Below are 23,230 nucleotides of genomic sequence, written 5' to 3'. Positions count from 1 at the left end.
TTGCCATCACCTACTACCCTCTGTCTTCTTCCATCCAGCCAATTCCTAATCCAAACCTCCAACTCACCCTCAATGCCATACCTCCGTATTTTTTGCAGTAGTCTACCATGGGGAACCTTATCAAACGCCTTACTAAAATCCATATACACCACATCTACTGCTTTCCCCTCGTCCACCTCCTTAGTCACCTTCTCAAAGAATTCAATAAGGTTTGTGAGGCACGACCTGCCCTTCACAAAACCATGCTGACTATCCTTGATCACATTATTCCTATCCAGATGTTCATAAAGGGACTGGATGGCTTTGTAAATGAATCACAAAAAGGTAGCATACAGGTACAGCAAACAATTAGGAAGGCAGATGGAATGTTGGACCTTACAGCAGGAATTGGTGAACTTGCTACAACTGTACAGGTTGTTGATGGGAATTGTGCACAGTTTCCTTAAAGCGGGATATAATTTGGAAATAGCTCAGAGAAAGTTCACTCAGACAATTACTGGGAATGAAGGGACTATCTTGTGAGAAAAGGTTGAACAAGTTGAGCCTCCCCTCTTTGGAGTTTAGAACCATTGAAGGCAACTTTACTGACATGCAAGATTCTGAGAAGGAATGACAGAGTAGAAACTGTGGGGATGTTGCTCCTCATTGTTGCTTGATTAGCCTGTGGGACAGTTGTCCCAGTTTTGGCAGAAGGCCCCCGATGTTAGTTAGGAGGGCTTTTCAGGGTTGATAAGGCCTTGGTCAAGGTCGGGTGATCCATCCGATTTCATCTCTACTATCTGAATTAGTCGGGGTTACATGGCTTGTTAGGCCAGTTGAGAAGTGGGGAGGCAATGGACGAATGGTATTATCACTGGACTTAATCCAGAGACCCAGGTAATGTTCTGGGGACCTGGGGTTCAAATCCTGCCAGGACAGCTGGCAGAATTTGAATTTGGTGCAAATAAAATCTGTATTTAAAGGTCCAATGATGACTATGAATCTATTGTCGATTGTTGTAAAAGCCCATCTAGTTCATTGCAGTACTTGAGGGAGGATGGCTGTTGGCTTTACCTGGTGTGACCAACATGTGACTCCAGACCCACAGAAATGTGCTTAACTCTTATCTGTCCTCTGTTCGATTAGGGATGGGCAATAAATGCTGGCCTAGCCAGTGACACCCTTGTCCTGTGAATGAATAGAAACAAATGATCTTTAACAGTCAGCCACTGTGCTGTGAATCTGGAGTTACTGGTAGGGCAAACTGGGTAGGAGGACAGATTTTTCTTCACTAAAAGCTATTTGTGAAGCAGATGGGTTGTTACAACAATTGACTGATTTAATGGTCATCGTAAGGCCAACATTTGATTCCAGATTACTTCAATTCAATTCAAATTCCACCATCTACCATGGTAGGATCTGAACCCATATCCCCAATGCTTTAGCCTGACTCTCTGGATTACTTGACCAGTGATATTTCCACTATGCTACCATCTCCTGCTCGGGGCTAATTAATGACCACAATTATTTGGCCAATGGGAGTCGGCAGCAATGAGTAGAAGTCCCAACATGCAATGCTGCTTAGGCCCCAAGGACAGCATCTTCGTTAGAGTCCCTTTCCCTCAACTGTAGGCAGCTCTCTCACCAGTGATGCTGCCCCAGTGTCACTGGACCTCACCACAAACTCCCACCTGCCCCACCGAGCCTCCTGTATTGACCACGCTAAATACCTGCTACTCCCACCAGCGTACCATTCCATCCTGCTCCTGACACTTCTTCACTGGAGTTGGATGTAATCCTGACAGGGGCCACTGCACTTGATGGCGCTGTTGGTAGCGATCAGATTGGCCAGCAGCTGTTGAAGGTGGGACTCCCTCCCTAGATGTGGGTAGAAACTTCACCCTGAAGTACTTGTTATATATTCCCTTGTCAATCTGTGTTTAGAGATGTTATAACACAGCTCTGGAGTAAGTGGGACTTGAATACAGCTGGGACACTATCACTGCACCACAAGAGTTTTCATTATTACACTATCAGAAATATTTTCTCATCAATCTGTTCAGAGACATTATGGCACATCACTGGAGTAGGTTGGACTTGCACCCCAGTCTCCCAATCCAGGGGTTTGGACACTACCACTGTGCTACATGAGGAGCTATCATCAATCTATTTCTCTAATCAATTTGTCCGGAGACATTATAACACATCTTTGCTGCAGATGGGACTCAAACCCAGTCCAGAAGAATAGACAATACCACTACACAACAAGACAGCCCCTTGAGGCACTTATTTAACTTTCCTTCCAACATTAAACATCTGTGATAGGTTCAGTACCTGTGAAGTTATCTCCATGAGTGGGGTTACGTAGCTCGCAGTGAGCCAAATGGTCTGCTTTTAACAGCCTATGACACTGTAAAGTTACGTAATGAATGCTGACAATGTCCCATTGCGTGACAGATATCAGAAATGGTAAACACTTGACTCATTACACAGTGTGCTTCACATGGCAATTATATACTTAAAAATCAGACCTCTGCTTCGGTGAGGAATGAACATAATTTCCCAACTAAAGCGTTTACACAGATTGGTCTTGTCATAAATTTTCCAACTGGTGAATGTTGTCAGATCCCATTTCAAGTTGTGATTACAGATAGTAGGGCTTTTGTTGAGAGAAATCTTGGACGACTAAAGCAGGCAGTGAGTAAACAGATAAAGAAAACTTGGTAAATAAATCCCAGCTGTTTAGAAAAGTGGTTGCTGCAAATTTAAACTCCAATCAAATATTATTTTTATATAAACTGCTATTAATATTACTGCTGGAATTTTTAATGTGCTTTGAATCAATTGAAAAAAATAAGAAATGATGTTTAACAAAGTATGATTAGAGACACACCTACTTATGTACATTACAAAGGCAGGTTGTCCACCAGCCCAGCCAACTCAACTCATTTACTGCCTATGATCCAAGATTTACCTAATGTGTAAGTTTGCCTCCAATTGGGTATTTTACATAATGTTGTTACAAATAGCTAATACATCCAAATTTTACAATCTCGGATACATCAGGGTCTGGGCTGCTATTAGGTTACAATAGAGCACCATGCTTGAAATGGATTGAGGTAAGATGGAGTATGAGATGATCTCAGGTCACGTGTGCAGTGATGCTATCATGAGCATGTCTTTTAAGGACATGCTAACTGTGAGACAGAACGCAACAGCTCTCATTCTTCTGAGGACAAGTTTTCAGATCACTTCACAGCACAGCTTACTGTGCACATTCTGATGGAATAAACTGAAGTCCCAAGAACTGGCAAATATTAAAGGGCTGCAAAGTTGAGTTTTTGCTGAAATTGCAAGCTGCTGCCAACCGTCCTGTACACACTGGCTAGAGTAGACAGGCAGGGGTCCAAGAGAACACAGTAAGCCTGGCGGCATCAGGAGGTGCAGTAGTCGAAGTACACAGAGGTCCAGTACACACTGGCGAAACAGGAAATATGGAGAATGTCAAATTAGGCTATTCGCCGCTCCACTCTGTTCCACCATTCAATTAGATCATGGCTGGTCTGTGGCTCATCTTGGTTCAGTAATCTTCAATGTACTTGCCGAACAAAATCGCATCTGTTTCAGTTTTGAAATTGACTTGTAACTTAGACAATTTCTCAGGAAAGCGTTCTTCAGATTCCCATCGCCTTTAGTGTAGAGATCTTCCTGAAATCACCGCAGAGCTATTATTTTGTTCTTTTCTCATCATAGGAAATGGTTGGTCTCCACACAACCATCACACCATATTGAGACATTTCATTTGGATTATCCCTTAATCTTGTGTAGACACAAGAGCACACAAGTCACATCTGTGAGACTGCTCTTCATAATTTCAATCTTGTCTCATTCTAGTGAATCTGCACTGCAGCCATTCCAGGGTCAAGATATCCTTGCTGCGATATGGCATCCAGAACAGACTCTGTGTTCCAGTCTAATTTATTGAACTCGATGAAAATTTCAGTCCTTTTTTATTACAGGCCCCTTGAGATAAAGGGCCAACATTCCAACAGTCTGTTTATTTACTTGTCACACATTTTTCAACATCTTATGGATATTTCTGTACTTGGAGCACGGCATCTCTCTGCTCGCCCACAATTTGAAGCATTTCTCCACTTAGAAAACACGCTGATTTTTTTTTGAACATCCAAAATAGATGACCTCAGACTTTGCTCATATTAAACTCCAGATGCTTGTTTTGCCCAAATGCACAACCTATCAATGGTCATTTGCAGCACGCTGTTCTCAACGACACTGTTTATTTAACCATCTAACTTAGTCATGCAACTCTCTACTTCGCCATCCAAATCATTTATAAACATTGCGAGAAATTAAAGCCCCAGCATTTTCTTGGACTCACCCAATCCTCTGATAATCGTATGCAGACCAGTTCCTACTCTCACACAAGCCCCCCCAACCAATTCCTTATCTGACTCAAAATTACCTCTGTCTGAACTACCGCAGTATCTAGCGATACAAACAAACATCGAGAGCGCAGTCTTTGCAGTTAGCACAAACAGGCCTTTCCAAGTCAGGATGGTGTGCGACTTGAAGGGGAGGTAGTGAGAACTGCAGGTGCTAGAGACTCAGAGTGGATAAAGAGTGGAGCTGGAAAAAGCACAGCAGGAATTTCAAAAGAAAAGCTCCCCTTTTCAAAAACTGTCATGGTTTACCACAAAACTCCAAACAAGTGTATTTGTGTACCTTGCAGTTTAGCTGGTGGCTTGCAGGAGAACGTACACCGCTTTCCAATGGTGGTACCCTCAGGGCAGAAAAAGCTGGCATGGTAAACGTGCGACTGGTCAGGAAAACCACAGTCAATGGGGTCACAGGTCACAAGACGGTCCCACTTTCCATATATGCAAATAAGGGAAACCTCCGTCTGAAATACCAAAGTTAAAAGGCATTTCAATCATCATTGTGGATCACACTTGTGAGAAGCATTCGTACAAAATGTTCTGGAAATTATTTCATCTAAATAATCTAAAATCACATTTTCCAAAGAGCTTGAGGGGATACAGTACAAAATGAATATTTTTTAATGCTAAACATTTGGAAGAATCTCCTGAAGTAATTATTGCTTTCTTAACTCCTTTTGATTGAGTTGAGCCAGTACACAGTTACTCTGTAGTCGAGTGTGGTGCTGGAAAAGCACAGCCAGTCAGGCAGCATCTGAGAAGAAGGGGAATCACTAAGAAAAACGTCTGCCCGAAACATTGATTCTCCTGCTCCTCAGATGCTGCCTGACCTGCTGTGCGTTTTCAGCACCACACCCAACTCTGATCTCCAGCATCTGCGGCCCTCACTTTCTACACAGTTACACTGTAACCAATTAAAATTGCAGTTCCTCCAATATTTGGTGGGACATTGAAGATTCAGTCAATGGAATGAAAACAATCGTCACCAGAGAGCATAGCTTGCAAAACCTTATCTTAGAAGATGTGCTCAAGTGTATTTGTGGCTTAGGACAGATTTAAACCCAGAAGCCCGCCAATGCTGACCATTTGTGGCTCTCTGAGACATACCTATTGTCTGGAAAATACAACTTCTGTAGCTTCACTAAGCCAAAAAAAAAGACTGATGCAGCTTGGTTGGGTCAATTGCAGAGCCTCTGGGTTTTGATGTAGGCCTGTTCTCCATGCACGAAACCTCTACGTTCAATTATAATGTTCTCTCATCTGCCTCTTGCTTGTTGAGAAGCAAGCAAAGGTACTCAGAACAGAGAAAAACCAAGGTAAATTGGTCCTTGACCCCATTCTGTAAAATAGATTTCCCATAAATTTGATTTATAGGTGCTCTATACCTTAAAGTCTCCTTGGTTCCATAACCCCTAGAATCATAGGATCCCTTACAGTGTGGAACCAGGCCATTTAGCCCAACAAGTCCACACCGTACCTCTGAAGAGTAACCCACCCAGACCCCTACCCTATTACTCTATATTTACCTCTAACTAATGCACCTAACCTACACATCCCTAGTACCTTTGTTGAAAAAAAAACTTTGAATTGATTTAAGTTCAACAGATTTTTTTGAATGAGAATTTCAGGTAATCATTATCCTTCCTCGCATCACCCCAACTGTTTAAGCTCTCAATGTGTTCAGAGATGTTATGACAAATTCTGGAGCAGATGGGACTTATCTCCATCCTCCTGGCTCAAAACTACATCTCCCTCATTTGGACTTCCCTATTATAGGAAAGACCTTTCATTCCCCTCAAGGAATGTTTAGATCCAAATATGTTTGATCAACCTGATCAGAGATGTTAGGCACACCACTGGAGTAGGTGGGGCTTGAACCTTGACCTCCTGGCTCAAGGGTAAGGACACTACCAAAGGAGACCCTTATGCCTGGCTACATACAAACACCATTTAACCTGATTAACCTTATTATTCAGGTGATTTGTACTGCTGCAGTAGGACTTGGACAGGCCAGGAGAATGGGCAAAGAAATGGCAGATGGAATTCATTGTGGGTAAGTGTGAGGTTATGCACTTTGGTAGGAAGGACTATTTTCTAAATGGGGGATTCTTCAGAAATCTGAAGCACAAAGGGATTTTTGAGTCCAAGCCCAAATGCTCTTAAGGTTAACATGCAGGTTCAGCTGGCAGTGAGAAAGGCAAATGCAATGTTAGCATTCAATTCAAGAGGGTAGAACACAAAAGCAGCAATGTAGCTCTGAGGCTGTATAAGGCTCTGGTCAGACCATATCGGGAATATTCTAAGCAGTATTGGACCCCTTTTATAAGGCAGGGTGTGCCGTCATTGGTAGGGAGCCCAGAAGTGTGATCTCAGGATGAAGGGTTTGTCATATGAGGAGCGGTTGAAGTCTCTGGGTTTGCACTCTATGGAGTTTAAAAGGATGAGGTGGGATCTGATTAAAACTTACACAGTACTGAGAGGCCTGGATAGAGTGGACATGAAGAAGAGGTTTCCATCCGTAGGAGAGACTAGGACTTGAGGCCACAGCCTCAGAATGAAACCATGACCCTTTTGAACTGAGATTAGGAGGAATTTCTTCAGCCAGAGAGTGGTGTTGCCATGGAATAGTCTAATACTGCTCCTGCAGCTTATGGTATCACTAGCCTAGTCCAGGACCTTAGACATGGACAAGACAGTGGATATGGAGCAACAATAACTGGTTAGGGGAAAAAAAAAGGAGAGATGGCAAGCTTCTGCATCACAAAACTAAAAAGGCATTGGAAACAGCTAAACTTTTTTTCCCCCCCCACAGGTGGTCAAGGCAGCATTGACTGATTTGACGAAGGAGTTAAAAGGTGGAGTTGACTGCAAAAGTCAAGAAAGTGGTGATAATTTATAGTTGGGTAACAGCATTTGAGATTGAAGAAAATTCAAGGGGATGGGTATGTGTGACAAGTGGAGAGTCACTGGAGTTCTGATCGAGCAACAGCTAAACCAGCTTGAACATACAAAATAAATGCAGCAACTTTAAAAGAGAAAAGGAGTTAGAAGTTAAAAACCAAAAGAGAAAATGCTGGAAAATCTCTGCAGGTCTGGCAGCATCTGTAAGGAGAGAAAAGAGCTGACATTTCTAGTCTAACCGACCCTTTGTCAAAGCTGACTCGAAATGTCAGCTCTTTCCTCTCCTTACAAATGCTGCCAGACCTGCTGAGATTTTCCAGCATTTTCTCTTTTGGTTTCAGATTCCAGCATCTGCAGTTATTTGCTTTTGTTTAGAAATTAAGAAACTTGAGGAACAAAAAGAAAGAGAATGTAATCTTTAATTATCCCTGCAAGGATTAAACACAACCATGTGTGCAGGAGATGGCTCCCTGCTGAGAGTTACTCAGCTTCTCATTATTTCCTCTAGTTTACTCTTTCTGTTTGAACTTGCCCTGACTCTCTCTAGAGGTGTGACATTCCATAGGCTATTGGCGTGGGAAACATGTGGGACTTCAGAAAGTCCACAAGAACGAGTCTGAGAGTGGAATCCAGAACGAAAATACTATGGATCAAATTTTAGCTTCAGCTACCCACTGTGAGACCAAAGGTAAAGGCTGGTGTGAGTGCCAGCGAGGTGTGTAAGATGGATGGGAGATATAAAGTTTTTATTAAAAAAATCAGCAGGGAAAATAACCCATTATTCTTCAAATGATATCGTTAAAGCCATAACTTTATTAAGGGATACAGGAGCTACCAAATCTCTTTTGCTGGAGGAAGATGTTTATGCAAAGAATGCATTGAAAGCCGAAGTTTTAATAAATGAATGAGTGGACATCATTTACTCATTCCTTTGTACAAAACGTATTTAGAAGGAAAAAAAACAAACTTGAGTTTTTGCTTGTTATGCAGCACCAGTAGAAATAAAATCACAACCTCCGTCTGACGGTATGTCTTAAATGTTTCCGGAGATAATAGGCAGTTTGGGTATGGTACAGTTGAAGTCGACAGCATATAGTCCACAAACATGGAGTGGGGGGGGGGGGGGGGGGACACACACACACAGAGCGGGGATCCTCTGCAAGATCAGCATCCACTGCAGCCTCATTCTCTTTCACAGTCTGCTGCGCGTCTGCAAACTGGACTGCTGAGTTGTTAGGGATCAGGAAAGATGGAAGAGAAGGGGGGACATGACACCACACCTCTTGGAGGGGGGACTGGAGATCAATGCAGATAGGGAGGTGGAGGGGACAGGAGGCCTCATCTTGCAAAGACTGGCAGAGGACACCACCTCACCACACACCATGCCAGTGCAGTCGGAGATCACAAAACAGATCACTGCCTTCTTCATTGTGAGGAGGGCAGGGCAACGTTAGAAATCATTTGTTTGAATCCAGTCAAAGAGTTAGAGTGCTCCAGTGGTATTAATTCATAAATTTGATGGAATGGTTAGATTCTGCATAGATTAGAGAAAGGTCAATGCAGTAGCCCAAACTAATTTGCACCCAATTCCTCAATTAGAAGATTAAGAGTATTAGCAGTGCCTCATTCCTTACCAACATTGGGGATGCTGGCCAGTATTGAAGGCAACAAGAGATAAGGAAGTATCAGCTTCTGAATCACAAAGTGGGTCACATCAATGCTGAGTCATGTCATTCGGCTTTAAATAATGTTCGAGTTACTAAAGAGGCACATATGAACCAAGTTGTAACTAGTGTAGTCGTGACTGGTATTGATCACTTTCGACTTCACTGTACTAATTATCATGTTAATTGATACTTGTCATTTGGAGAAGGTTTTCTTGCCAGCAGGTGAATTGGGGTGGAGAAGATCGAGAGTTACTTTTTCAGAAGTTGAATCTGTATCATAAGAAATATTCAGTGTAGAAAAACAAACCAAGGTTCAGAAACATTTTAAAGTTGGCAACGGTCAAGGCCACTAACACTGGTTGACACTAACTATAATGTCTTGGCCATTGTAGAAAAATATATGGAGTGAAACACTAGATTATTACAGTAGAGTTTTCTAATTCAACCTTATAAAGATTGCGCACATTGCTTAAAAATTAATATAACTGCTGATGCACTATCAAGCATATAATGAGATTGTAATAGTTTCGAGTTTTGGAAGGCTATAAGAACCTGTATAAATGTTACATAATGCATGAATGAAGATGAGTGAATGCATGTCTAAACTTGTGTTTTCTGTTATATGTGTTTTCATGTCTAAATCACAGCAAAACACATGTGGAATGGCATCTCATTCCTCAAGGGTGGACGGATGTTGGGAATACATGCCTGTATTTAAGGACTATCTAGGAAAACAAAGATGTGTAACTATTTCCACACTGTAATCTAATCTAATCTAATCTAATCTAATCTAATCTAATCTAATCTATTTGGATATTCTCCAGATTTAAACAGGTATGAACACATGATTTCTCAGAAATGAAGCCAAAGGTTGAAGAAAATAATCTGCTGCTTGCTGTAAACCATGCGAATTTGGAGAAATAACTAAGCAATGCTTTAAAGGAGATAAGTGGTAGGTTGTTATGTTAATTACGGAAAAGAAAACTGGCTTTGAGAAGACTAAAGGGCCTTAATGATCATCTCTCTGAATTTTGTTTTGAAGATTTGTTTTACAGATTCAGAAGCCATAAAACCAAACACCTCTGAAGCTGCAAGTCTCCCCTTAAATCTTAATAGATTTTTCTGGGATAGGAGTGTGGTGCTGGAAAAGCAGGTCAGGCAGCATCCGAGGAGCAGGAGAATTGACGTTTTGGGCATAAGCCCTTTGTCAGGACTTATGCCCGAAATCACTTTCTGGGAACCTAATTCCAGTACATATGTTTACCTCATAAATCCTGAAGCAGTGGATGATGAACAACTCTTGAATTCCAAGTTGATTGCAAACAGAATTGAACTTCTATTATTTATCTGTATCTGTCAAGAATTCAGCCTCATCAACAAGATATTCAGTGGATGTGAGAATTCATCGCATTTTATCTTTGGTTTTCAAACTCCTGTGCTTTTTTTTTTCTCCTTTGCCTTTTTCTTTAAAAAGAGATGCCATCATCTCTGCAGAGACTTGTTGGTTTAGGTTGTCAGCGTGTGTTTGTGTGCAGGATTAAGGGGATATAATTTTGATTTGTGAACATGCCTCAGGTGTTAAAACAGAGTTTGACACTTGTTTTAAGAATAAGTTTTGCTTATAATAAGCCGAATGTTTTAAGTTCAATGAAGAAGCCTGTTGGACAATGTTCACTCTAACATGTGCAGCCATGCAGTTTCTCAGAGTTTCTATGCTCAATGGTCACTGTACCAGCACTGACTTGTGGTTTCGGAGGCCACTCCATGTACGGACCTCAGAGGTCCATGCAGCAGAAAAATGTAATTAGAGGGAATGTTGTTGGTAGACATCGCTTTTATTTTGGAAAGTAGCACAAAGAAGCAATTGGCTATTTTGGTAACTGCATCAAATTTATACTTATGGTGCAATTGGTGGAGTAAAGGGGATTTATCATAACTGTCTCGCTCTTGCCTTAGTCATAACAATATAGCAGATTTGTGTGAACATTGCCTAAACAGGAGCATTTTAGTTACATAAACAGCTTGGATGGATTGGAATTAGAGAAGATTAAGCTATGATTAAGTTTTGACAGAGTGTATGGGAAGGACCTTAGTAAGGATATCATTAAGGTATACAGTAGACTTAAAGCAATTGGCAGAAGAATTACAGGGAGTTCAGGAGGAATATTTTCATCCCAAAGGTAGTAACAGTTGAATCCAGTACCTGAAAGAGTAGTAGACACAAACTTTTCAAACTAAAAAATATACTTGAAATGTTTTAACCTGCAAAGCTATGCACAAGAGCTTGAAAGTGAGATAAGAATTGGCTCTTTTTTAGTTAGCACAAACACAACGTTCCAATAATTCTGAGGTTCAACTGGGGTTTTTTGTAACTGTAACTTGACTCGCATATCTTTGTATTCCAGATGCCTCGTGATGAAGGCTGATGTATTTGATCATTTACATCATTTTTGCACTGTTTATTGTGACTTGTAATTTGTAAAGAATCCCAGTGAAATGTAGCATTCCTATCCAATTTTATTACAAATTTAAATTGACTGTATGCTGCATCCTACTCAATCCTAGCATATAAAATTTTCAAAACAACATTAACTATACCGTCGTTAATGTCTTGAGGTTGATCTGACTCCACTGAGTTAAGAAATCTTGTTCTGAAGACGAGTCATACTCAACTCAAAACGTTAACTGTTTCTCTCTCCACAGATACTGCCAGACCAGTTTCTCCACAGTTTCTCTAGCACTTTTGGTTTATATTTTGGATTTCCAGCATCTGCAGTGTTGTGACTTTATTAAATATTCCACCATGGCTATATTAAACATTACATTTGGCAAGGGTGGTGCATTATCAAATTCTAAACACCTTTGCACAATTGTTGCTTTTGTTGATTTTTAATTTTATTTTTGTCCATCTTAGGACCTTTATTTTAAAACCTTCAGTTCATAGAAGGACTGGTCCAAGCAACATTTCTTGGCAAAACAGATGTGCATTTATCAAATTTCGGCACATTCACTTCAAAACTATTAGTTGTTCACTGCCACTTCTGGCATTTCTGCCCTTTATCGGATGGATAACTTAAAAACAAAAAGGAATTGTTTTCCTCTTGTGAATCCCAGATGCAGAGCCAATACCTGTAATGAAAGAAGGAATGAAAACCAGATAAAGATCTTGCCCAAAAAAGCTTGTAGACCATATCAGGAAAAGAGGCCAGAAATAAAAGAGAGACTGTCACCGCCTGAGGTCCTGGGAAAGACTGAGTCATGGAAGTAGATTACACAGTGTTCTACGCCTTGCTGTAACTTGGCTGTACGTATGATAACTGCATTCTTTTTGTTGGATTTGATTTGGTTTATTATTGTCACATGTACCTAGGTACAGTGAAAAGTTGTATTTTACATGCAGTATAGGCAGATCATACCATACAAAGTGCATTAGCGTATTGAAACAGAGAGAGGAATATAATGTTATGGCTGGGTGAGAAGGTACACAAGAGAGTGAGATCAATATTAAATTTAAAATTTGAGAGGTCCATTCAGAAGTCTAATAACAGCGAGGAAGAAGCTGTTCTTGAATCTGTTGTTACTTGTTTTTCTATATCTTCTAGCTGATGGAAGAGGTTGGAAGAAATTATAATTGGGGTGGGAGGGGTCTTTGATGATGTTGGCTGCCTTCCCGAGGCAGTGAGAAGGGTAGATGGAATCAATGGATGGAAGGCTGTTTCGCATGATGGAACTGGGCTATAGTTTCTTACAATCCTGGACAGAGCAGCTGACATAGTGTGATGCATCCGGATAGAATGCTTTCTGTGGTGCATCTATAAATATTGGTAAACGTCTTTATGAGACATGCCATATTTTGCATTTACTTTACCATAACTATATTGGTACATTTGACATCTACTATCACTGGTATTACGTCCACCCTCATATCCTTTTTATTTGAAAATTGATGAAGGAATAGTGCCTGCATACTATTTTTAGTACATAAACTAACAGTTGTACGGATAGTATTTTATTATTCATTCAAGAAGAATTGGGAAATTGTCAACTATATGCCAAATTCTGTATATATACATATTACTTACATTTTACAAGGATTTTACTATGGCTAGCTCAAGAATGGCCAATGTGAATGGCTCCAGGCTAACAAAGCAGAAATATCTTTAATAGCCAAAAGCAGAATGAACAGCCCCATTCAGATTCATTCTGATCCCGGTCACATGGACCAGTGTTGGACACATCAGGCTTCAACTCTTGCCCAAGCTTTGGCTGCATCGTCAAAGCCCAAGATTTTGCCACTCACTTATTAGGCTGCAATAAAAGTTGTTCATAACAAATTCTAAGTTGGTCTAGCACAGGACAGCTACAAATCAGTGGGCATGGGGTGGGGGGAGTGCCCATTGACTGGATAAAGAATGAGATTGAAAGTACAGCAGCATTTAATTTTGGAAACTGTTTGGGAACGCATCAACAAGATTGTGGGATGTATGCTCTAGCAGATCAGACATGAAGTCATCAAGACAATCACAAAATGGTACCCTCAGTTTAAGCAGTAGGTTCTGAAGCTAGCAATATTTCTAAACTGGCCCCAGAAAGCAGGCCAGCTTCCAATAAAAGTTTCCCTTTCATGAGGATTTTAGCATATTTATCTGTGAAGGTAACGTATCAATACCTCACTTGTGAGCAGCATCTCTAAGGCAAATGAGGAAATCCGACTGCTCCTCCCAAATTAGGAGTCTGAAACAGAGCTTGAGGCTCAGCACCTAGTTAAAGTTGGAGGCTGCCCAGATGGAACCATCCCAAGATAAGATCATAGGAGCAGGTGCCAGATTGTCCAGGGTTTGGAATGGCCTGCCAATTCCTCCCCTGATGCAAAGCTGGCTGGTGCTCTTCAACATTTGAAGGAAGATCAAACAAGAGTTTATTTAAGTGCTTTGGAACTTTGTAAACCAGCAAGCAGACTCTTGGTAAGCTCTGTTCAATAGCTCATAGGTCATTCAGGACAACGGGAGTAGGGGTAATTGCCACGTCACTAAAACAGATGACATTCTCATTCAGTGAAATCTTCACCCAGAATGCTCAAAATCTGGCTTCTTCAGAAAGTCAGATACCAGCAATAGATGGTCTTTCAGCCCCTTTAGGTGTGGTTTTTCTGTACATGGTAATGGTGCAGGTTGTTATATAGATGAGATTCAGAACGTTTCGCAAAGTCTACTATAGGCAATCACTCCAACGAAAAGGCCAGTAATTACAGATCTATTAGCAAATGCAAGATTGTATCCTGCATGAAGACGAACCTTTCTATACAAGGAAGGAAAGGGAAAAAGGTTTCTGCTCTACATAGCAATTTAGGACTATAGTTGCAACAACGTTACGCTTGAAATTTAGGAGATTATAAACACGCTGTAAAGGAAACAGCGGTTGATCATACAAAATAGGAATAGCAGTAGGTTATTATGCCCTTCCACCCTACTGCAGCTTTCAATAGAATCGTAACTGATCCAATATTCCTCACGTCCACTTTACATTTTCCCTGTAGCCCTTAATTCAACTATTGATTAAGAATCTGCCTGAGCTTTAATTACTCACGTGGATTCTGCCCCCATAGTTCTCTGTGGCAAGGAGTTCCAAAAAGTCACAACCAAATCAGAAAGAATAAATTGCTCCTCATCTCAACTCTCAATCTGCCACCTTTGTTTTGGAAACCATGCCCTCGATCTTAGACTCTCCTGTGAGGGGAACTATCTTCTCAGCGGTTACCCTGTTAAGCCCTTTATCTCTCTGTAAACTGTATCTCTCTTACAACTTGCCTTTCCACATTTTTTGTGTGTTTGAAAATTTGGGTCAAGTACACTCATTTCCTTCCTCCCAAGTGATTAAAATATGTTGAAAACAACTGCACGCCCAGCACTGATATACCTTATGGAACCCCACTGGTCACAATTTGAAACAGAACCCCTTATTTTCAATTTCTGTTTCCTGCCCGTTTCTCTATCCACACCAATCTACTAACTTCAACACCAAGGGCTCTTAGGATTTTGCTATTGTGCAGGTCTTTTGCCTTCTGTCTTTTAGAGAATAGCACAAGGTGATAAAATATATATGGGTCATCAGGGTAGAATTCTTTGAGGAAGTAACAAGCAGGAGGACTGAGGAGAGCCAATTGATGTTATCTACCTGGATTTCAAGAAGGCCTTTGACAAGGCGTCATATAGAAGGCCACTGAGTAAGATAAGGGCCCATGGTATCAAGGTCAAGGTGCTACCATGAATAAAAGTTTGGTTGTCTGGCAGTAAGCACAGATTAGGGATAAAAAGTTCCTTCTCAGGTTGGCAGCCAATGACAAGTGGTGTTCCACCAGTCTCCGCATTGGGACCACAACTTTTCACTTTATACATTAACTTTCTAGATGAAGGAACTGAGGGCATTCTGGCTAATTTTGTAGAAGATACAAAAGGTAGGTGGAGGGACAGGTAGTACAGGTGTATTGAGGAGGTGGGGAGGCTGCAGAAGGATTTGGACAGGTTAGGAGAGTGACCAAAGAAATGGCAGATGAGTACAACGTGGGAAAGTGTGAGGTCATGCACTTTGGTAGGAAGAATAGAGACATGGACTATTTTCTAAATGGGGAGAAAATTCAGAAGTCTGAAGTTTAAAGAGACTCATGAGTTCTAGTCCAGGATTCTCTCAAGGTAAACTTGCAGGTTGAGTTAGTAGTTAGGAAGGCAAATGCAAAGATGACATTTATTTTGAGAGGACTTGAATATAAAAATAGGAATGTACTTCTGAGGCTCTATAAGGCTCTGGTCAGACCACATTTGGAGTATTGTGTGCAGTTTTAGGCCCCATATCTCAGGAAGGATGTAATGTCCCTGGAGGGTGTTCAGAGGAGGTTCACGATAATGGTCCCAGGAATGAAAAGATTGAGGACACTGGGTTTATACTCGATGGAGTTTAGGAGGATAAGGGGAGATCTACTTGAAACATACAGAATACTGAATGATCTAGACAGAGTAGATATTAGGAAGATGTTTCCATTGGTAGCAGAGACTAAGACCCAAGGGTATAGCCTTAGAGTAAAGGGAAGACCTTTTAGAACAGAGATAAGGAGAAACGTCTTCAGCCAGAGAGTGGGGAATCTATGGAATTCATTGCCACAGAAGGCTGTGGAAGCCAGGTCATTGAGTATATTTAAGACTGACTTAGATAGGTTCTTGAGTATCCAGGGGATCAAGGGTTATGGGGAGAAAGTGTGAGAATGGGGTTGAGAAACTTATCAGCCATGATTGAATGGCGGAGCAGACTCGATGGACTGAATGGACTAACTTCTACTCTTCTCACTGGGTTTTTGATTCCAGCTTTGGTCTTCTTCCTAGGTAAAAGACAGTCTGACCAAGTCAGAGCAATGGAACATCCAGTCAACTTGACAATTTTTGTAAAATGCCTGCTCAAAGAAGTTGAATGTCAAGATTCACGTCAAGTAGTAATGGAAACTACTGTAACATCTAGAAAACCTGGAATGTGCCTGACAAAATTAGTTAATAAAACATTTTGCAAATCTGTACTAAAACTAATGACTATTTGTGGGACTTGACAAGTTTCAAACAACTTTCAGTAATTGAGTCCATTCATGAAATCCATTTTCCAATTTTCATCAGAAAATGAGTCAATATGGCAGACCACTGGGTTACACAAGAGTCACTGCAATTTCCTGAAAAAAGGCAAGTCTTTCAGCACATTATTAGAAGAGGAGAGAATTTTCTTGTTGTCCTGGCTTTACCACAATCATGAACAAACAGATAATTAGTTAAATGCTGTGTGGGATGGTGCTGTGAGCAAACTGGTTGCAGCTTTGCCCAATGTGACAATGGTGACAAAAACTGATCAAGGATGTTCAGTGTTAAGTGCTTTACGATGTCCTGAGGTTAAAAAAAAGCTCAAGATAAATACAAGTCCTGTGTGTCTATGGACCTAGTCAGAATTATTTCAGAATGAAAGCAGAGTGGGAAACTATACATTCGCAATATAAAATGTTGTGTAATCATTACTTTTCCCATTTCAAACACACTCAGCCATAAATCACTTACTCTGATATACACTATGAACTACTAATGTTTCATAACGTGAGCTAAATCATGATTGACGGAACACAATAAACATTGAAAAGTCTACGTTTATGACAAATGTACAAGTCATTTTAAATTGTTGTTATCAAAACCACATGCTACTATAGATGGGGCCCTCAAAATAAAACTGAACCAAAAGGGGACATTTCATTCCAGACAGTCCTAAGAGGCCACAATTAAATTATGCAGTCACATTGGGATGTATCTGGAAATTTTATATGAAATGGGATGAAAGGAATATTCATTGTCAAGAGGGGATGCAGAACAGAGCTGTGATTTATTTTTGTATTAAAATTCTTCTACATTGCTTGAAATTTAAGATAAATATAACTCCAATGTTCCTGCTTTGTGCTAACCTTGATGATTATGTCATTGGTCCTGAAGATTTAGTGCAGACCATTAGCCATTGTGCCAATGGATGGAGCAGTGGATAGTCAAATGCATTAAAAGCCTATTTGGATCAATGGAGATGTCAGGAATACCTGAAGAGAAACACCTCCAAAAAGATGCAGTGCTTCAGGGTCACATTGGGAAGGAGTGAAGAACATTTTGCTTCAGTAATAATGTATGCAAACTTTTTTACGTGGTTGTCACACAACACACAGCTCAAATCGTTTAGTGCCTGTACAGGAAGGCCTTCCTTTCCCATTCACCAAGTCAGTCCAGCACAGGCAGAATCCATTCAGCCCATCACGTCAATGTTGGGTCTCACTTAAGCAATCCAATCAGTCCCATTCACCTAGTCTATCTGCACAGTCATGGAGTCAGAGGCGTACAGCACGGAAACAGACCCTTCGGTCCAACTTGTCCATGTCCTGCAGTTTTAATTCTGTCAATGACTGATGCAATTTCCTTTTGAAGACTTCCATCATCACCACCTCAGTAAACAGGTTTCAAGCCATTACCACTTCACACTAGTCTCTGCACTCCACACCTCTTCCCGTCCTGAGGAGAAAAACTTCACCTTCTAGAACCTAGCCTTGTTGCAAAAATCCCTCAATCCTGGAACCATTATGGTAAATCTCCATACCCTAGTTTTGGCAGGGTCGGCTCCTATCTATAGTGACTTGTCAGTGACTTGGATGGTAAGCCAGCCTAATGGGCATCCTGCCTCTTTGATGGACCTTGATTATGCAGTGGATGATGAATAAGTGTGTTGCAGTGGATTTGGCAGCTCAGCTGATTAAGATGGCTGGCACAGTGCAGGCTGCCCTGTACAAGTCCTTTTACAGCACTGCAAATCATAAGATTTGGAACGTCAGACATTGGAAGGTATTACCAGGAGGTCTTGTAGAGCTTGCAGACTTTTTATTCCTGGGATCAGTGCTGACTGTGATTCAGTTAGGGTTAAGCAGCTGAACTCATTGAAGTGGTACTACTGTAGTTCAGAATGCTCCAAATGTATAGCCATATTATCTAACTCCATTGGTTAACAAACATATCTCGATTACTTTTGACAGATGCATTGAACACATACCTGAAGAGGAGCAAGGTGTTTGCCACATATGGCCTTCAAAGCCAACCCTTTAGCACAGGTGACAAGGCATTCCATTTGCACGCCATTATGTACAGTGCAGTTCACAGTTGCATGCATCACTGACAACGTTTCACACTGCTCTTGATCATAGGAACATCGCACACAACTGTAACAGAGATGTGTTAGCACGGTAAAACATGAAGAATTTTTTTTAACTGCTCTGCTTTTATCTGACACATTCAATGAGTGGTGGAACTTGATGAATTAGCATCACAAGGAACAAAGGAAGTAAGTTTGGTTTATTGGTTTGGAGAGTTAATGAAAGCCAAGCAAAAAGCACCACTCTGCTGTTAGCCTTAAAACCATTTTAATCCAAAGGTCAAATCGAAATCTTGTGTTAAGCTTTCGGTTGACTGTTGGAATAAGCTAAAGTCTCCACTGGCTGATTCAGATTGAAGAAGACACCATGCAATTCAGGCACCTTCCCTTTATTCAAACTGTTGTAAGAAAAATGGAATGATTTTCATGAACTCTGTCACTGTGCATTGAAACAAATCAAGTCTGTGGGACTGGGTAGTTAAGGGTTATAAACACTGGACTGTAATGTTCATATTTAGGTATAAACCCAACATGTGCTGAGGGGATGACAGTTTCCTTTACCCAGGAGCTGTAGGGCTCCTCATTGACAAGAGTGAACAGATGCCACAAAAAACACCATCAATGTTTGATTAATTTTGGCTGGCATAAGAAAGGAGAAACCATCACACAACTTGGGAGTTCTTTGGGTACCCCCTGCAGCAAGGTAGGGGGTTAACTTGCATCCAACACTAGGCCCAACTTGAAGCACATGATGCTTTCATAAGATGCTGGCAATTCCTCAACTTGTGGATCTTTGAAAGGGACTCAATATTTCATCTAGGAGTATAAAAGTAATACCTGTTCTTGTGTTTCTTGTATCCTTCTTGGTCAACACAGTTGGACAAGGCAATGGAATTGAAAAGGCTGTACGTCCGCAGAGCTATCCCAGAGACAGCTATGAGTGGGGAGGACAGGTTCAGCAGCATCGAGGCAGTCTTATAGAAGGGGAGGTTGTGCTTGTAAGTGACATTTATGATCAGTGGGTTCCTCTGGCAGTTCAGTGTGTGAGTACCTGCAATCCAATAAGACACTTTTATTAAAAAAACTCGAGTGAACAAAAACATATACTGCTTATTTCAACTCATCATGTTTGTCAGGAAAGAAACTTCCAGAAGATGCTAAGCTTCACACAACTGTAATCAAAATCAGTTTCAAGTATACACATTCAATTATTCCGAATCAACTGGTTGATGACTAAGTGTTTCTAATGTCTGTTGTCTTCGACATTATCACTAACAGTGTAATCACCTCTCCTCTCTCAGGGGGCTGACTTTCAGTCAGGGTGAACAAGAATAAACAACCTACAAGTTTTGTGCGCACTTCTATTTCCTACTTTCACACAGAGACCATCAAAATCTTGTGAATATTGGAATTCTGAAATAAAAACAAAAAGTACTGGGGAAGCTCAACAGGTCTGGTAACATCTGTGGAGACAGAAGCAGAGTTGACAGTGAATCCAATAGCTTTTCTTTGACTGAACAGGAGTTATCAGACTCCGTGTTGACTTGGTTTCTGTCTCTCCAGAAACTGCCAGATCTGATGAGTTTCTCTATCACTTTCTGCTTCAGTTTCAGAGACCATACATTACCTGCCACAAATCTTTTACCTCTATGTTAGCTTCCAGGTGAACTTGGAAAATTGTGCTTGCCAGCACCTATGAGAAAGGGGCATTCTCTAGTAAGCAGATGTGTCAGGCTGAAGACTGGGTCGATAGATATCTGTATGTAGCAATTAACATCACTGAGGCAAGATCAGCTTCCTTGACAATGATTAAGAGGCTTAACATTGATTTTAGGTTGTCTTTCCTTTGTTGCTTTATCGAATAATTTCTCCCTTGGTCACTCAAACAAGAGAATGCAGGTTCCGAGCTCTTGGGATTTTGCCAACATATCTGTACCTGAGCTATGGGAAATGCTCAGATACTCATTTTCCAGGTCCTCCCTTCACGTTTGCACTCATTCCTGCAGTAGACTGGTTAGTAGAACCCAGGATAGCAGCGGCACACACGCGACCATAACCAATGGGGTCAAAAATATTGGGTGGAAAGACAGCAATTGGAATCGATGGTTCCCATCTCTGCCTGGAGCTTAATCCTAATATATGACTGAACATAAAAACAACTTAATAACCAGTACATGGTCATATCAACAAGTTCCCAGCATACTTAAACAGAATGTGCATCTCTCAAAGTTATCTTAAGATTCTGAACAGCTCCAACAGTGATGCCACTGGGATTTAGTGTTTCTGAATTTTTCTTCCTATTGTTTTGCAATTGATGGTCAGAAACTATATGCAAAAAAAACAACTTTTCTCCTGTCCTTGTTTCTGAGGGCTGGACTTCCACTGGATTGGTCCACACCTTCGGGCAGCGGTTTGTTGCTGTCTTCTGCAGGGCAGCCAATCAGGAGAGTCTCACGCTCTTACTGCCTGGGCCAACAGGAATGAAGCGCGGGTTGGTTACCAAACTGTATGGCCAACCACTTTACAAATGCACTTTCCATGATCAAGTGCTGGTGTGGGACTTGAACCTTGATCTCTGGTCCAGAGGGAGGGAGCTCATGCACAAGAGCAATCACGGAAGCAAATAAATTGCACCAAGTACAACCGATCCTGTCCATGCCTGTCTACACTACAGCAAGTATGGCAAGGAGCTTTTTAATCTCCCATTTCTAGTCAGGGATGCTCAATCAAGAAAGCAGTTGATGCCAAAATATTGAATGTTTACAAGGAGTTAGACATTATTCTTAGGACTGAAGGGATCAAGGTAGGCTATGGAGAGAAAGTGGGATGATCAGCCATGACCATACTGAATGGTGCATAGTTTGAAGAGCGAAGGAACCTACTCCTGCTCCTAGTTTGGATGGTTCTTCATTTCTTTGTAGTTTGTTTCAGTCTTGGGTTGGTGGTAACTGCCTTGATTTTTAGCTAGAAGATCATGGGCTCAGATCTACCTCCAGAGATTCGAGCCCAGATCTAGGCTGATCATTTGCTTCCAGGCTCATGTTGTGCATTACATCTTCCTGATGAAGTGTTACATTAAGCTCCCAGTTTCCCAATTAGATGGGCGGAAAAAGAGGTCATAACATTATCGAACGAGCTGGAGCATTCTCCAAACGTCCAACTCTTATCCCTCAACTTGGTCATTCACTTCATCACTTTCTGTGGGATCTTGCTGTGTACAGATTGGCTACCATGTTTCCTCGCCATTTCAACAGCGGTCACTCTTTCAAAAAGCACTTCAAGGGACCATGAATCATCTGTGGATGTGCAAGGTGTCACATAAATGCAAAATTATTTCTTTCCCCACTAATGCCACCACCTAAGCCAAGATCTGCCAGGAGTTGAAGTTAGGCCTCTCCTGCTCTGCAGGATATAGTTGCACACCAGCCAAAGCATCTGTCAAGTGCGCCTTCAGGGAGCTGGAACTTATTTTTAAACTTGTACTTTTGCAGCCCTTTCGTTGCCAGTTATGTGACTGAATGAATTTAGCGATGGATTTCTGAGCACTGCGTGAATGTTCTAAAGTAGCTCCAACAACAGATCACTGACAGCATAAATCATTGCTCCTCCATGAAGTGCTGCAATAAAACACACTAGTTCCATGAATTGCCTTCATACGTGCACAAACATTCGACCATCCCACTTTAACAGCTTACTTCCTTGTGGCTGTATAAATTGAACCAGAGGAGGATAAACCTTAGTAAGTGACAGACTGTGCTGAATGGCCTCGGTGAAGTCTCGCCAGCTGAATAATCATGGACTGGCCCACACTACCTTCCACCCACAAATAATTGTTTAGCCTACTTTAGCTATTTGTCTCTTTGGGAACTAGGGTAGTGCAGCAGTTGCGTTAGGCTGCTGGTGTTAAATTCCAGAAAACTACGTGAAAGATGATACTGGAGCCAATCTTTGCTCAGTCTTACGCTTATTTGCAGAACGCAATAGTATATGTACATATCTCCTAAGTCAACCATACCAGAATTTCAGTGTCTTTTTTTTTTAATTTTCAAAATCAACTTGTTTGAATGTGTTGTGACGCACTTTTGTGGCCATCACACATGAAGTGGGACTTGGCCCCCAGACTCTCTGGTTCAATGGTATGGGCACTACCACTGCACCACAAAACCCACAAAATGAACATTATTTTAGTTTTTTTTTTAAAAATCAACCTGTTCAGACATGCTATGACACATCTGCAGAGCAGGAAGGACTTGAACACGGACCTTCAAGCCCACATTAACACTGCGCTACATTTGCGCTCAAATAAAATCCCAAGTACTGCCTTCCAACTGCATGTAATGCAGCACATTATAACGAACATCAGGAATGTCAGTGTGAGGGAATTTGATGATTTGGAGAAAGTGGAAATTTGGGATTGCTTGCCTTACAGCAGAGAAGCAGACATGATAAGGATTTTAAAAACGATTTTATCATAATTCTTCATAATTCAGTAGCAGGAGGATTGGTACACAGACAATATGATTGAAA

General features: G+C 41.2%; 1 protein-coding gene across 2 annotated transcripts in view; it reads right to left on the bottom strand.

Annotated features, from left to right (window-relative positions):
- LOC122554652 (pappalysin-2-like) overlaps positions 1–23,230 on the bottom strand; it is a 404,730-nt gene that overhangs the window by 139,373 nt on the left and 242,127 nt on the right. For both annotated transcript variants that reach the window (XR_006313051.1, XM_043700014.1), the window contains exons 13-15: positions 19,541–19,754; positions 18,605–18,770; positions 4,723–4,900 (exon numbers count right to left, since the gene is read on the bottom strand). Coding sequence is in view for 1 of the 2 variants with exons in the window: in XM_043700014.1 (XP_043555949.1) it covers positions 4,723–4,900; positions 18,605–18,770; positions 19,541–19,754 (558 nt within the window). In the remaining variant the exon portion in view is untranslated. The remainder of the gene's footprint in view (positions 1–4,722; positions 4,901–18,604; positions 18,771–19,540; positions 19,755–23,230) is intronic.

This window comes from Chiloscyllium plagiosum, chromosome 11, assembly GCF_004010195.1.
Source record: "Chiloscyllium plagiosum isolate BGI_BamShark_2017 chromosome 11, ASM401019v2, whole genome shotgun sequence".
NCBI classification, from domain to species: domain Eukaryota; kingdom Metazoa; phylum Chordata; class Chondrichthyes; order Orectolobiformes; family Hemiscylliidae; genus Chiloscyllium; species Chiloscyllium plagiosum.
This window is presented reverse-complemented; position numbering and strand designations above follow the sequence as displayed.